Source organism: Ornithorhynchus anatinus, chromosome X2, assembly GCF_004115215.2.
Source record: "Ornithorhynchus anatinus isolate Pmale09 chromosome X2, mOrnAna1.pri.v4, whole genome shotgun sequence".
Taxonomy (NCBI): domain Eukaryota; kingdom Metazoa; phylum Chordata; class Mammalia; order Monotremata; family Ornithorhynchidae; genus Ornithorhynchus; species Ornithorhynchus anatinus.
In genome coordinates, this window is record NC_041750.1 from 11,017,912 (window position 1) to 11,031,002 (window position 13,091).

The window sequence follows — 13,091 nt, forward strand, 5'->3', positions numbered from 1 at the left end:
TTGGGTGACATCTGCATAGAGGTGGCATTTGAAGCCATGGGAGCAAATGAGGTCTCCAAGGGAGTGGGTGTAGATGGAGAATAGAAGGGGACCAGAACTGAACCTTGACAGCCGCCCACAGTTAGGGGGTGGGAGGCAGAGGAGGAGCCCTCAAAGGAGACTGAGAATGAATGGCCAGAGAGAAAAGAGGAGAACCAGGAGAGGACAGAGTCAGAGAAGCCAAGGTTGGATAACGTTTCCGGGAGAAGGGGGTGGTCCACAGTGTTGGAGGCAGCTGAGAGATCGAGAAGGATTAGGATGGAGTAGAGCCCATTGGATTTGGCAAGGAGGAGATAAATAGTGACCTTTGAGAGGGTTTCTGTGGAGTGAAGAGGACAGAAGCCAGGCTGGGGGAGTTCAAGGAGAGAATTGGAGAACAGGAATTTGAGACAGTGAGTGTAGACAACTCGCTCAAAGAGTTTGGAGAGGAATGGTAGGAGACAGATGGGGCGATAACTGGAGGGAGCCACAGGGTCAAAGGAGGGTTCTTTTAGGATAGGGGAGACATAGACATGTTTGAAAGCAGTGGGTAAGAAGCCAGTGAAGATGGCTGTTAGAGAAGGAAGAAAGGAGGGGGCAAGAGTTTTGATAAGATGTAAAGGAATGGAGTCCGATGCGTATGTGGAGGGGATGGCTTTTGAGAGGAGGCAGGAGATTTCCTCTAGAGATACTGCTAGAAAGGACGGGAGAGTTGAAGAGAGGGCCGGAAGGGAGAGAGACTGAGGAGGGGCAGGGGCAATTTTAGGGAACTCACACCTGATGCTGCCAATTTTCTTAATAAAGTAGATGGCCAGGCCATTGGGGGCAAGAGATGGGGGAGGTGGGGAGACAGGGGGCCTGAGGAGGGAGTTGAATGACTGGAATAACTGGCGAGGGTGATGGGCATGGATGTCAATAAAGGCAGAGAAATAGTTTTGCATGCAAAGATAAACTTGAAGTGGACAAAGTTGGCCTGATATTTAGATTTCTGTCAGCGGTGGTCTATGGCTTGAGCACAAGAGTGAAGGAGGTGGACTGTGCAGGTGATCCAGGGCTGGGGGTTAGTGATATGAGATTGATGAAGGGATAGGAGAGTGAGTGAGGTGAGTTCAGGAGAGAGGGTGGTATTGAGAATGTCTATTTAGTCATCAAGGGTAGGTAGTTTGGGTATGGAGGCTAAGTGGGGCATGATGAGTTGAGGAAATGGATGGGGTCCAGGGATCGGGGGTCTCTGTGGGAGAAGAGTACAGATTTACGGGGAGGAGATGTGCGGGAGAGGAGGCAAGTGAGAGGAAGCCAGAGGGACTTCAGCGTTGGTGAGGGTAGAGATTGTGCAGCGATTAGCAATGATGAGATTGAGTGTGTGTCCAAGTTGGTGAGTGGGTCAGATGGGGTAGAGCAGGAGGTCAACAGAGTTGAGGAGTGATAGGAGGGCAGCAGAAGGGTCATCAGATCAGGAACATCTATGTGGATATTGAAGTCCCCAAGGATCAAAGTGGGCTTGGAGAAAGAGAGAAGGAATGTGAAAATGGGATCAAAATGGTTAAAGAAGTTGGAGGTGGGACCTGGGGGGTGGTAGATGACAGCTACTAGAATCTGGAGTGGGTGGTAGAGGCGGATGATATGGGTTTCAAAGGAAGGGAAAGAAAGGGATGGGGGAGGTGGAATGGTGCGAAAGTGGCATTGGAGTGCAAGAAGGAAGCCGACACCTCCTCCTTTCCCAGTGATCTGGGGGAGTGGGAGAAGATCAGGCCCCCTTTGGAGACAGCAGCAGGGGAGACCGTGTCATCTGGAGAGAGCCAGGTTTCAGTGATGGCGAGGAGGAGGAGTGACCAAGACAGGAACAGGTCAAGGATGAAGGGAAGCTTCCCTACAATGGAGTGGGGGTTCCACAGGCCACATTTGGCAGCAGCTGTGGAGGGGGTAGACAGGGAGGGGACAATGAGAGGGGTGAAAGGGTTTGGATGGCAATGAGTTGATGGGGCCTGGCACAGGGGGAGGGGGACGTGGGGTGGCGGTGGGACAGGAGGACAGGGATGGGGCGGGCAGAGGTTGGATGGGAGTGAGTTGATGGGGGCCCGTGCAGGGGGAGGGGGTCGAAGTGGGTGGTGACAAGGGGTGGCTCTGGACACAAGGATTACAGGGATAGGGTGGGGAGGAGGGGTGAGGGTGGTGCAAGGGGAGGGGAGGAGTAGGGTGGTGGAGGGGACAGTGGAGGTGGGGTGGGAGAAGAGGGCTGGGATGGGGGGACAGTAGCGGAGGGATTGTATCCAGAGTGCAAAGACTTACCTTACTGAGAGTTACAGTGTACTGCTCCCAGATCATCAGCTCCTCCATGTCCGCCACCTGCAGGAAAAGATGAAGGAAATAATTGCTTGGACTTTCAATGTGACTCAAGGATAGTTCCCTCCCATTTTAGCTGCAGGGGAGAGATTTCCTTCCATCCCAGAGCTCAGTATCGAATCCCACACAGATCGGAGTGGGAAAAGGAACGACAAAAGAGTACAATTACAGCACCGGCCATGAGGCTTCAGAAGCGAAGGAGAGGGGAGGACTTAGTGCATGCTCTTGAAAATCCACGATTAGATACTACCTGTAAAATGCCAGCACAGACTAGAAGGAAAAGCCGGGATCTTTGTTCTGATTCTACCACTGAGTTGCTGAGTGACTCTGGCAAGTTAAGCAAGCTTCTCTTGGCTTCAGTTTCTCCAACTCTAAAATGTAATTCCTGGAATTCCCTCCCCCTTAAAAAAAATTCCCATCTTCAAAGGTTTCCCCCTATTCATTTTGCTTTTCCCCAGGTTACATCCTCCTAAGAAAGGGAATGGGGAAGCAGCTTGGCCTAGTGGATGAAGCATAAGCCTGGGAGTCAGAAGGACCTTGGTTCTAATTCTGGCTCTGCCACTTGTCTGCTGTGTGACCCTTCACTTCACTGGGTCTCAGTTGCCCCATCTGTAAAATGGGGATTGAGACTGTGAGCCCAACGCGGGACATGCACCGTCTCCAACTTGATTACCATATATCTACCTCGGAGCCTAAAACAGTGCCTGGAACAAATGTCACAAAAAAAAAAAACCCAAAACCATACACAGGGTGGGGAGTCAGGAGACCTGGATTCTAATCCCAGCTCCACCATTTGTCTATGTAACCTTGGGCAAGTTTGTCTTATGCTGTCGTGTCCAACCCATAGCGACGCCATAGACACAGCTCTCCCAGAATGCCACACTTCCACCTGCAATTGTTCTGGTGGCGTATCCATAGAGTTTTCTCGGTAAAAATATGGAAGTGGTTTACCACTGACTCCTTCCGAGCAGTAAACGAGTCTCCGCCCTTGACTCTCTTCTGGGCCGCTGCTGCCCCGCACAGGTGAGTTTTGACTTGTAGCAGATTGCCTTCCACTCACTAGCCACTGGCCACGCTAGGAATGGACTGGACAGGCCTCTGCTTGACTCTCCCTCCTGTGGTTGTGACTGGTAGAGTACTGGGTTGCGACCCTCAGAGGGGAGCACGTATGTACATAGCCTTGTATTCTGTATTTTGTCCTATCTGTAATTTACTTTTTTGTCTGTCTTCCCCGACTAGACTGTAAGTCCCTTGAGGGTAGGGATCATGTCTACCAACTCTATTTCACTGTCATCTCTCGAGCTGTTGAGTACAGGGCTCTGCATACAGTAAGTCCTCGATAAATACCACTGATTGATTTCATTCCCATTTTACATATGAAGAAAATGAGGTACAGAGAAGTTAACTTGCCCAAAGTCTCACACGACAGACAAGTGGCGGAGCTAAGAGTCAGTCAGCCCCGACTCCCAATTCTCTGCTCTTTCTGCAAGGCCATGCCGCTTCTCCACTCAACATCTCTGTGCCTCTGTGTCCTCATCTGTAAAAATAGGGATTAAATATCTGCTCTCCCTTCCTCAGAGACAGATACTGTGTCCAATTTGCTTATCTTATATCTACCCCAGTGTTCAGTACAGTGCTTAGCACACAGTAAGCTTTTGAATACAATTATTACTTTTATATTACCACCTTCCATTTCACTTTTGTACATACACTATTTAAGCACTTCTTCCAAAAATAATTGTCTCCCATATTAGACTGCAAGATCCTTGTACTCTCCTAGTAATAACAATAATAATATTTGTTAAATGCTTACTAGGTGCCAAGCACTGTACTGAGCGCCAGGGTAGATACAAGATATCTGACCACCTGAACATAGTCTCTGTCCCACATGGGGCTCACAGTGTAAAGGGCAGGGAGAACAGGTGTTTATTCCCCATTTTACAGACGAAGAAAACTCAGGTAGAGAGTTAAATGACTTGCCCAAGGACACACAGCAGGCACGTAGCAGAGTCAGGATTAGAACCCAGATCACTAGTTTCTAGAGAAACGCTCTGGGCATGTCACCTCCCTCTTCAAAAGTCTCCAGTGGTTTCCTATCAGCCTCCGTATGAAGCAAAAACCCCTCACTATTGGCTTCAAAGCTCTCCATCACCTTGGCCCCTCTTACCTCACCTCCCTTCTCCCCTTCTATAGCCCAGCTCACACACTCCATCAGGGATTAGGGCTGTGAGCCTCATGTGGGACAGGGACTGTATCCAACCAGATTAGTGTGTAACTACCTCAGCGCTTAGTACAGTGCCTGGCACATAGTAAGTGCTTAACAAATAACATTAAAAAAGAAAAATCAGCCCAGTTTGGTGAAAGAGAAGGTTGAATGACTGGCTAAAATAAAAGCATCAGGTTGCCTGGGGTTTCAGTTCCCCATACTGCTCTCTGTTCCTGTTTCCAAGAAGTCTGCAGAATTCTGGTGAATCTAGTTAGGGAATAGTATCTTCACCAACTGGGGAATTTTTGGCAGAATCCTGGCTCTGATTTTCCTTACTTGGTTCTTGACCTTGGCTTTAAAGCACTCCATCACCTTGGCCCCTCCTACCTCACCTCCCTTCTTTCCTTCTAAAACCCAGCCCGCACACTTTGCTCCTCTAGTGCTAATCTTTTCATTGTGACTCCATCTCACCTGTCTGCCAAGGACCCCTAGCCCCTAGCCCACATCCTGCCTCTAGCCTGGAACACCCTCCCTCCTCTAATCTGATAGATAACCACTCTCCCCCACTTCAAAGCCTTACTGAAGGCACATCTCCTCCAAGAGGCCTTCCCAGACTAAACTCCACTTTCCTCATCTCCCACTCCCTTCTGTGTCACCCTGACTTGGTCGTTTTGCTTTCCTCCCCTCCCAGCCCCGGTGCTTAGGTACACATCTTAGATATCTGTAATATTATTTATTTGTATTGATGTCTGTCTCCCCCACTCTAGACTGTGAGCTCATTGTGGGCAGGGGATGTCACTGTTTATTGTTGCATTGTACTTTCCCAAGCGCTCTGCACCCAGTTAGCACTCAGTAAATAAGACTGAATGACCTATCCAGACAATTGTATTCTTGGCTACTGACTCTATTGTATTGTAAGTTCCCAAGTGCTTAGTACAGTCCTCTAAATTGCTCCATAAATACCTCTGATATTGGGGTGCTGAAAGAGGGAGTCAAGTAGCAATCGCTTCGGGATCCTGCCTTATTTTCAATTCATGCAAGGACAGAGATGTGCCAACGAGGCAGGTCAAGGAAGCCACTGAAAAATTAAGTTAATACCAGGGCCTGTCACCAGGGCCCCAGTTTGAAATCTACCGTACACTCAGTCTACTAGAGTATTCAATCGCCTAACTAATAAAAGGGGGAAAGCAAGGAATTACCGCTGGAAACACGCCTGGACCTGCCTTTTGTTCCCTGGGGATCTGGCTGGTCCCCCTGGAGACAGGCTAGTTTGTATTGTGCTAGCCGCTAAATAGAGTTTGTTATGCAGGCAGAGTGGCCCAGACCTTCTGCGAGGGGTGGGGAGGGGGGGGAGTAGAGATGTGGGGGAGGGCATTGATTTCTCTGGGAGAAATTCCTCATCTGGGGTGGGGGAGGGAGAGAGTAAACAGGGAGCTCAGGGCTGGGACAGCTGGGCAAGGCAGATGGGCACGGGAGAGAAACGTGCCCGCCATCACTAGCTATTTGGAGAGGGTGCAGAACAGGCCCGTATATGAAGGCTGGATCCCACACAGAGCGATGTCAGAGTAACTCTGTTATAGTCGTTGGGTCTTCACTGCTGCTGCCGCCCCACCCCCCTCCCCCCTTGATGTGTGAATCTTGGTGTGGTCAGCCACACAAGGCCCATTGTGTGGGCTGGAATTCACCCTCCCCCCACCCTTCCTCCTCTCTTGCCCCAGGTCTGTGGAACTGGGCTAGCCCTGAGGCACCGGAGTTTGGGGCCCGTATAGGCCAAATTGCATCAGGGTAAGAGGCAGTACCTTTATGCCCCTTCCACACACCAGGCGCGGGACAGGCTTTCCCAGAATGGGTTATGGCAGTCGAAAGGCCCTTGTCTTCACCCACTTCCAGGCTGGTATGGAGGCCCTACAAGTATGTGTATGAAGGGCGTGTACTCACTGTGGGGTGGGGAAGTTGGCAGTGGTCCGGGGTTCTCCAGCTGCCAGTGCCAAGACTCACCCTAGAAAACGCGTCCCCAGCCATCCCCTTGTTCACTTGTCCACTTCCATGACACGGTGGGGAAGAGGTGCGCCGGACCCCTTCCTGCATGCACCCTTTTCTCTATGCTATCCTGACCGACTGTCTTCCTTTCCCCTCACCACCCCTGACCCCTGGCTAAGTTACACTACTGGTCCTGGAACAAAGAAGAACTAGTAGGTAAATCACTACCAGGGAGCCAGGGGGAGAAAGCTCAAGGGGATACCCAGAAGGCCAAAACCCATCTATTCACGGCCCAAACCACCACTGCATACAATTCTTGTGTGCACTTTCGATGGGTTGCGCCCCTGCCTGTCTACCTGCTTGTTGCATCCACTGCCCCAGCAGTAACATGACCGGGAGAGATGAAAGAAGCTGAGTAGCACTGTGCAAACCACGGACATGATAATTCCTTGGCGGGAGTCCTTGGTCCCAAAGTCAGAGGAGGCTCACTTGTTATTCTGAGCAGAACCTATCGCAACAGGACAGACTTAAAGTTCCTCAAACTGGTGCCCTCTGAATGAATTATTGATCCCGCTTCATAGTCATGAGTCATCCCCAGACATCCCAAAATCCTCTCCTGTTCCTCTAGGCCATGTGATTTTTCACATTTCCCCACTTGCTGAGGCTCTCACCTGCTCCAAGATAAACACCCAGCAGACGGCAGAGCCCCGGCAGACCAGATACAGATGGATTTCCTCACAAAACCCTGGGCTCCTCTTTCTACAAGGTAATTTCTGGCATGCCCAGATTTCAGGGGGAATTATATTTCTGAAACCTTCACCGAGGAAGCTTCTGTGAAATCTGAGCAGATTACAGCATTTGGACCTTTTGGACTGTGATGTGGAAAAGGAAAGAAAACAAAGCCCCTACCTGCTAATAAAGGAGATGTTAACTCCAGGTCTCATTGCCAAACATCTGGAACAATATTGCTAAGAAACCACACCTGGCCCAGCTCCAACCCCCTCGGGTTGGGCTGCCCAAGGTGGAGTCTTTGGAGCTATCCCGGAACCAAATCAAATTCTAGATTTCTAAAGGACCCACTTGGGGAGGAGAGAGTGGGGTTGGGGGCAAAGGGGTGAGGGTCAATAATCTTCCTAGGGAGAGGGGTGACAGGATCAGGGCAGGACACTGAGAGGCCGCAGGCTTGCTCCCGGATAGGCCATTTTGAGCAAGGGCTGAGTTGCAGGGAATTCCTGCCAAGAAATGGGAAATCTTCATGGGCCATTTCTTTCTGGAGAACTCCTTTCTACCCAATCTTATTAGTTCCCATCAGAGATTTTACTTATTTGGATCTTACTTCTCTTTCAAAGGGAAAAAAAAAACCAAAAGGCCCAGGGCGTCTAAGAGTTTATATCTCCCATCTCCCCCACCCCTGCCCCAGGGCTTCTCTATCCCCTTCCCCTACCCACTTCTCTACCCCCCTCCCACCTCTCCCCACCCTACCCCCAATCTTCTGGCTTTGCTACTTGCCTGAAACCTCACAGCCATAGTCCACAAAGGCGTAGAGTTTGGAGATCAGTTCCCTTGCATCTTGGGAAGAAGGAAAAAAATCCAGATCTGGCCCTCGGCCCCTCCCCCGGAAAAGGTCTTAGAGGGAAGGGGTGGAGGAAAGGCTATGGGGCGGGTAGTGATTTAAATAAGTGTCTCTCTCGGCAGGAGGGGGGGGGGGGACTTACACCTGCTGCTCCACCTCCGGCTGTTACTCTGTTTCTTGGCCCCACCTACTGCTGGCTCAGGTAGCCGAAGGACACACCTGGTGGTAGCCGGGGAGAGAATCCGCATTCCATGCACCACCCCCTGGGTGGGAAGCCAAAGTCCAGTCCGGGCTTTTCCTGCGATCAGGCCAAGGAACTATTAGGAGGGGGTTTGCGAAGACTTTAAGGATCAGATACAGGTCACATCGGGGAAAGTCCAATAGGATCTGCCAACGGGCTCTTTGGCCTGCCCTGCAAAGGACTCCTCCCTCCTCTGCTAGCTGGGTTTCTCCTGTGACCCCCTTTACCATCCCCGGGGGTTAGAGTCCCCTGTTATCCAAGCAAGAGGAGGGGCAGGGCTGGTTAAGGGGGTTACGGGCTTCCCCGTTCCCACAGATGCAAGGGGCTGAATGACCACTGGCTCTTCCTGTTTGACTTCATGGAGTTGGAAGGCCAATCTCATCCCAGCCGGATCTCCTTGGAGGGGGTGTAAGGAGGAGTTGCAAATAGTGGGACCCTTCTAATAAGACAGGACCCCAAACTTCTAGGAAGGTATGGAAATGAACCAGTTTTCCCCAGGGCCAGAGATGACCCAGTTTGGGTCATCAAGCAGATGCGACCCCAACGAGGAAAAACCCAAACCAGATCCATCCCAAACCTAAAGGACCTAGGAGAGCAAGACATCTCCTCCAAGAGGCCTTCCCAGAGTAAGCTCTTATTTCCCCTTCTCCCTCTCCCTTTGGAGTCACGTTCCCACTTGGATTTGTACGCTTCATTCACCCCACCCTCAGCCCCAGAGCACTCGTGTACACAGCCATAATTTATTTCAATGTCTAGAGTGTAAGCGCCTTGTGGGCAGAGAGCCTATCTACTGTTATACTGTTATGAGAAGCAGCGTGGCTCAGTGGAAAGAGCACGGGCTTTGGAGTCAGGGCTCATGAGTTCGAATCCCAGCTCTGCCACTTGTCAGCTGTGTGACTGTGGGCAAGTCACTTAACTTCTCTGTGCCTCAGTTCCCTCATCTGTAAAATGGGGATGAAAACTGTGAGCCCCACGTGGGACAACCTGATTCCCCTATGTCTACCCCAGCGCTTAGAACAGTGCTCGGCACATAGTAAGCGCTTAAATACCAACATTATTATTATTATTATTATACTGTGCTCTCTCAAGCGCTTAGTACAGTGCTCTGCACACAGTAAGTACTCAAACACTATTGATTGACTGAGAGAAGGGAGTCAAACAAGCCAGCACTGTTGGACTAGCTACCTCTAACTCCCTGTCACACAACCATTTCCTTATAACAGCTCCCTTGTAAACTGTGGTTTCTGCATTTGTTGGCTTTCCTAGGAAATAGTAGCATGCTGGGGTCAGTGAGGTTCTCTTCCAACCAAGCGACTAATAGCTTTCCTGCAATGAAGATCACTGCCAATACTCATATCAGGCCAGGCCAGTACCATGCTAGAATGATTTGCGAGTGATTTTAGATGGATCACAAGCTTTTGGAGGGCTGAGATCCGATCTCCTATCTCTCTTGTGCTCTCCCAAGTGCTCAGTACTCTGCACACAATAGTAATGGTAACACTAAAGGTAATAAGTGCTTTGTGTAGGGGACTGTACTAAACACTGGGGAAAAAAATACACAGGCGAAAATTAGACACAGCCCCAGGCCCTCAAGGGCTCACAGTCTAAGAACAGGGGAGAGGGGATGAATGACAGGCACGTAAGGAATAATGAAACAATAAAGACATAAACATATAAAAGACAAGGACAATGATATATACAACATATGATATATAGGGCATTGTGGTTAGAGGAACAGAGTTTCGGCTCCGGGAAGTTCAGAGTCCAGTTGCGGCTGAAGTCACAGTTAACAGAAGCAGCAAAAATAGGTGCTCAGTAAATACCATTGATTATTAAGCTTTATGATTTATTCAGCTATTGTCAGCTGTGTGACTGTGGGCAAGTCACTTAACTTCTCTGTGCCTCAGTGACCTCATCTGTAAAATGGGGATGAAGACTGTGAGCCACGTGGGACAACCTGATTACCCTGTATCTACCCCAGTGCTTAGAACAGTGCTCTGCACATAGCGCTTAACAAATACTAACATTATTATTATTATTATTTTCTTGGCAAAAGTAAAAATGTTTGAGCAGTTCCTCTAATCAGGTTAGAGGAAAACTAAAAACAGTTAAACTCAGCTGTTTTGGGAGTGACTGAGGAGGATAAGGATTAGGAATTGGTTTATTCTGATCCTTGGGGATTTAATTAAGGAATAGCACAAGGGCCCACTTGGTCTCAGTGTGGCCTAGTGGCAAGAGTCAGAAGGACCTGGGTTCTAATTCCAGCTCTGCCACTTTCTTCTGTGTGACCTTGGGAAAGTCACTTCACTTCTCTGTGCCTCAGTTACCTCATCTGTAAAATGGGGATTAAGACTGTGAGCCCCATGTGGGACAGCGACTATGTCCAACCCGATTAGCTTGTACCTATCCCAGTGCTTAGTACAGGGCCTGCCACATATTACATGCTTAAATACCATAAAAAAAATAGCTCTGACTTGGGGAAGAGATGCATTATGAGGGACAGCATGGATAGACACGAACTCTTTGCAAAGCCCCCATCCTCCCCTAATTCCAAACCATTTTTTGAGTCACTTAAATCATATTTATTGAGCACTTTCTGTGCACAGGGCACTGTACTCCTTTCTTAGCTTCCCTGAAGATGGGTAGGCCTTTGATATCCCTTAGCTCAGCCTGTGCAGGCACGCACGACCTGTGCTCTCTCTCCCTCTCTCACAATCGTCCTGGTTACTGTATCCAAAGCTCTCCCTTAGATGGAGAGGGGGAAGGAGGGGGAGAAGAGGGAAAGGGAGGGGGAGAATGTGTGTGTGTGTGTGTGGAGGGGTGTTTTTGTGTGTATGTGTGTTGGTGGGGGCTCAGTAGCAAAATTACAGCCATTTGGTTCAGATACAAACTGCTCATTGCTTCACAGGGTGATACAGCTTGATGAAACCCAAGATGATGTATAATGTCACAAGTTCACACATACTTGAATACGCTCAGTTGCCGGGGGGCAAAGAGACTTGCCCATTTTATCTTTTAAATATCTTGCCCATTATACCTTACTGTGGTGATCCCCAGAGTTTTCTCCAGGCTGGCAGTGCCAACATCAGCCTCAGAGTTCCAGTCCACAGCAGAGTCTACTCAAAACTGGTGTGCAAGGGGAAGAGGGGAAACTGTTTCAATTCTAGGGAGCTGGGGTAATAGGAAGAGGCTTATAGCCCTTCCTACCAATCAGTCAATAGTATTTACTGAATGTCTTTCATGCACAGAACTGGATGAAATACAGAAGAGACACAATCCCTGCCCTCACAGAGAAACAGCCTCCAGTGTCACCTGGCCTATGTGGTTAGACTCCTTCTCAATAATCAAAATTGTGGTATTTGTTAAGTGCTCACTACACGCCAAGCACTGTACTAAGCAATGAGGGAGATACACGATAATCAGATAATAATAATAATGTTGGTATTTGTTAAGCGCTTACTAGGTGCCGAGCACTGTTCTAAGCGCTGGGGGAGATACAGGGTAATCAGGTTGTCCCACGTGGGGCTCACACACTTTTAATCCCTATTTTACAGATGAGGGAACTGAGGCACAGAGAAGTGAAGTGACTTGCCCACAGTCACACAGCTGACAAGTGGCAGAGCCAGGAGTCGAACTCATGACCTCTGACTCCGAAGCCCAGGCTCTTTCCACTGAGCCACGCTGCCTCCCACAAGGGGCTCCCAGTTTAAGTAGGAGGGAGCACAGGAATTGAATCCCCGTTTTGCAGATCAGGGAACTGAGGCCCAGAGAAGTTAAGTGGCTTGTCCAAGTTCTCACAGTAGACAAGTAGTGGAGTCGGAATTAAAACTCAGGTCCTCGGACTCCCAGGCCTCTGCTCTTTCCACTAGGCCTCGCTGCTTCTCAAGGCTGCAGACATGGGCATATACCAAGAAACACTGGTCGGTGCTCCTGGACCTGGTATTACCACCAGTACACAACAGGAGCAGTGCCCTCTCTAGTCCCGATAGACTAGGGAATGACAATACAGAACTGCCTACCTAGTCTCTTGGAAGTGGAGAGGCATCGTTAAAGCTGCCAAGGTGGAAATGCACCGTTCGACGTCTAGAATCTACCCTGACTGCATTCGACGTCTAGAATCTACCCTGACTGCCCCAACAAACAGGAAGACAAAAGGGGAGAAAGGTGGAGTTAGAGGGGGTAGAAGGGTTGGTTAGTCATTTCAGGCCTGTGACAGGACTCAGCACGAAGGGAAAACAGGACCCAACCCAAGGCAATCTGGCCGAAACTACTCTGCCAGGAGGGATCAGATGCCCTTCTGTAAAACAAACGAGTTTTATTAGAGCCCAGGAATCCTAATCTCCTGGACCAGGCCAGGTTACAGATTCTAAAGTTCCCCAGGTAAGGTCTAGACCAGGAAGTTTCTCAGAAGGAAGTTAAAACTCACCAATAATTCAGATTCCTTTAACTCAGTTGGATGGTGTTAAATGGGCATTATCTCACACTTGCTAATAACTCACTTTAGCTGGATAGACAAGGAGACCAAACAAGTGGCTTCAAGAGCCCAGCGGAACATTCGTTATTTATTATGGTATTTGTTAAGCATTTGCTATGTGCCAAGCACTGTACTAAGCACTGGGGCAGAGACAAGATAATCAGGTTCAACACTGTCCCTGTCCCATATGGGGTTCACAGGGAGTATTCATTAATTCATTCATTCAATTCATTCAATCATATTTATTGAGCGCTTA

General features: G+C 49.3%; 1 protein-coding gene across 2 annotated transcripts in view; it reads right to left on the reverse strand.

Moving 5' to 3' along the window:
* Nucleotides 1-13,091, reverse strand: part of TJP3 (tight junction protein 3) — a 66,469-nt gene that overhangs the window by 24,092 nt on the left and 29,286 nt on the right. The window contains exons 1-2 of one of the 2 annotated variants that reach the window (XM_039910547.1): nucleotides 8,057-8,171; nucleotides 2,308-2,364 (exon numbers count right to left, since the gene is read on the reverse strand). In XM_039910547.1, coding sequence (XP_039766481.1) covers nucleotides 2,308-2,364; nucleotides 8,057-8,074 — 75 coding nt within the window. In that variant the 5' untranslated portion in view covers nucleotides 8,075-8,171. Of the gene's footprint in view, nucleotides 1-2,307; nucleotides 2,365-8,056; nucleotides 8,172-13,091 lie in introns of those variants that run through there. The other variant, XM_029052349.2, reaches the window with a different exon arrangement.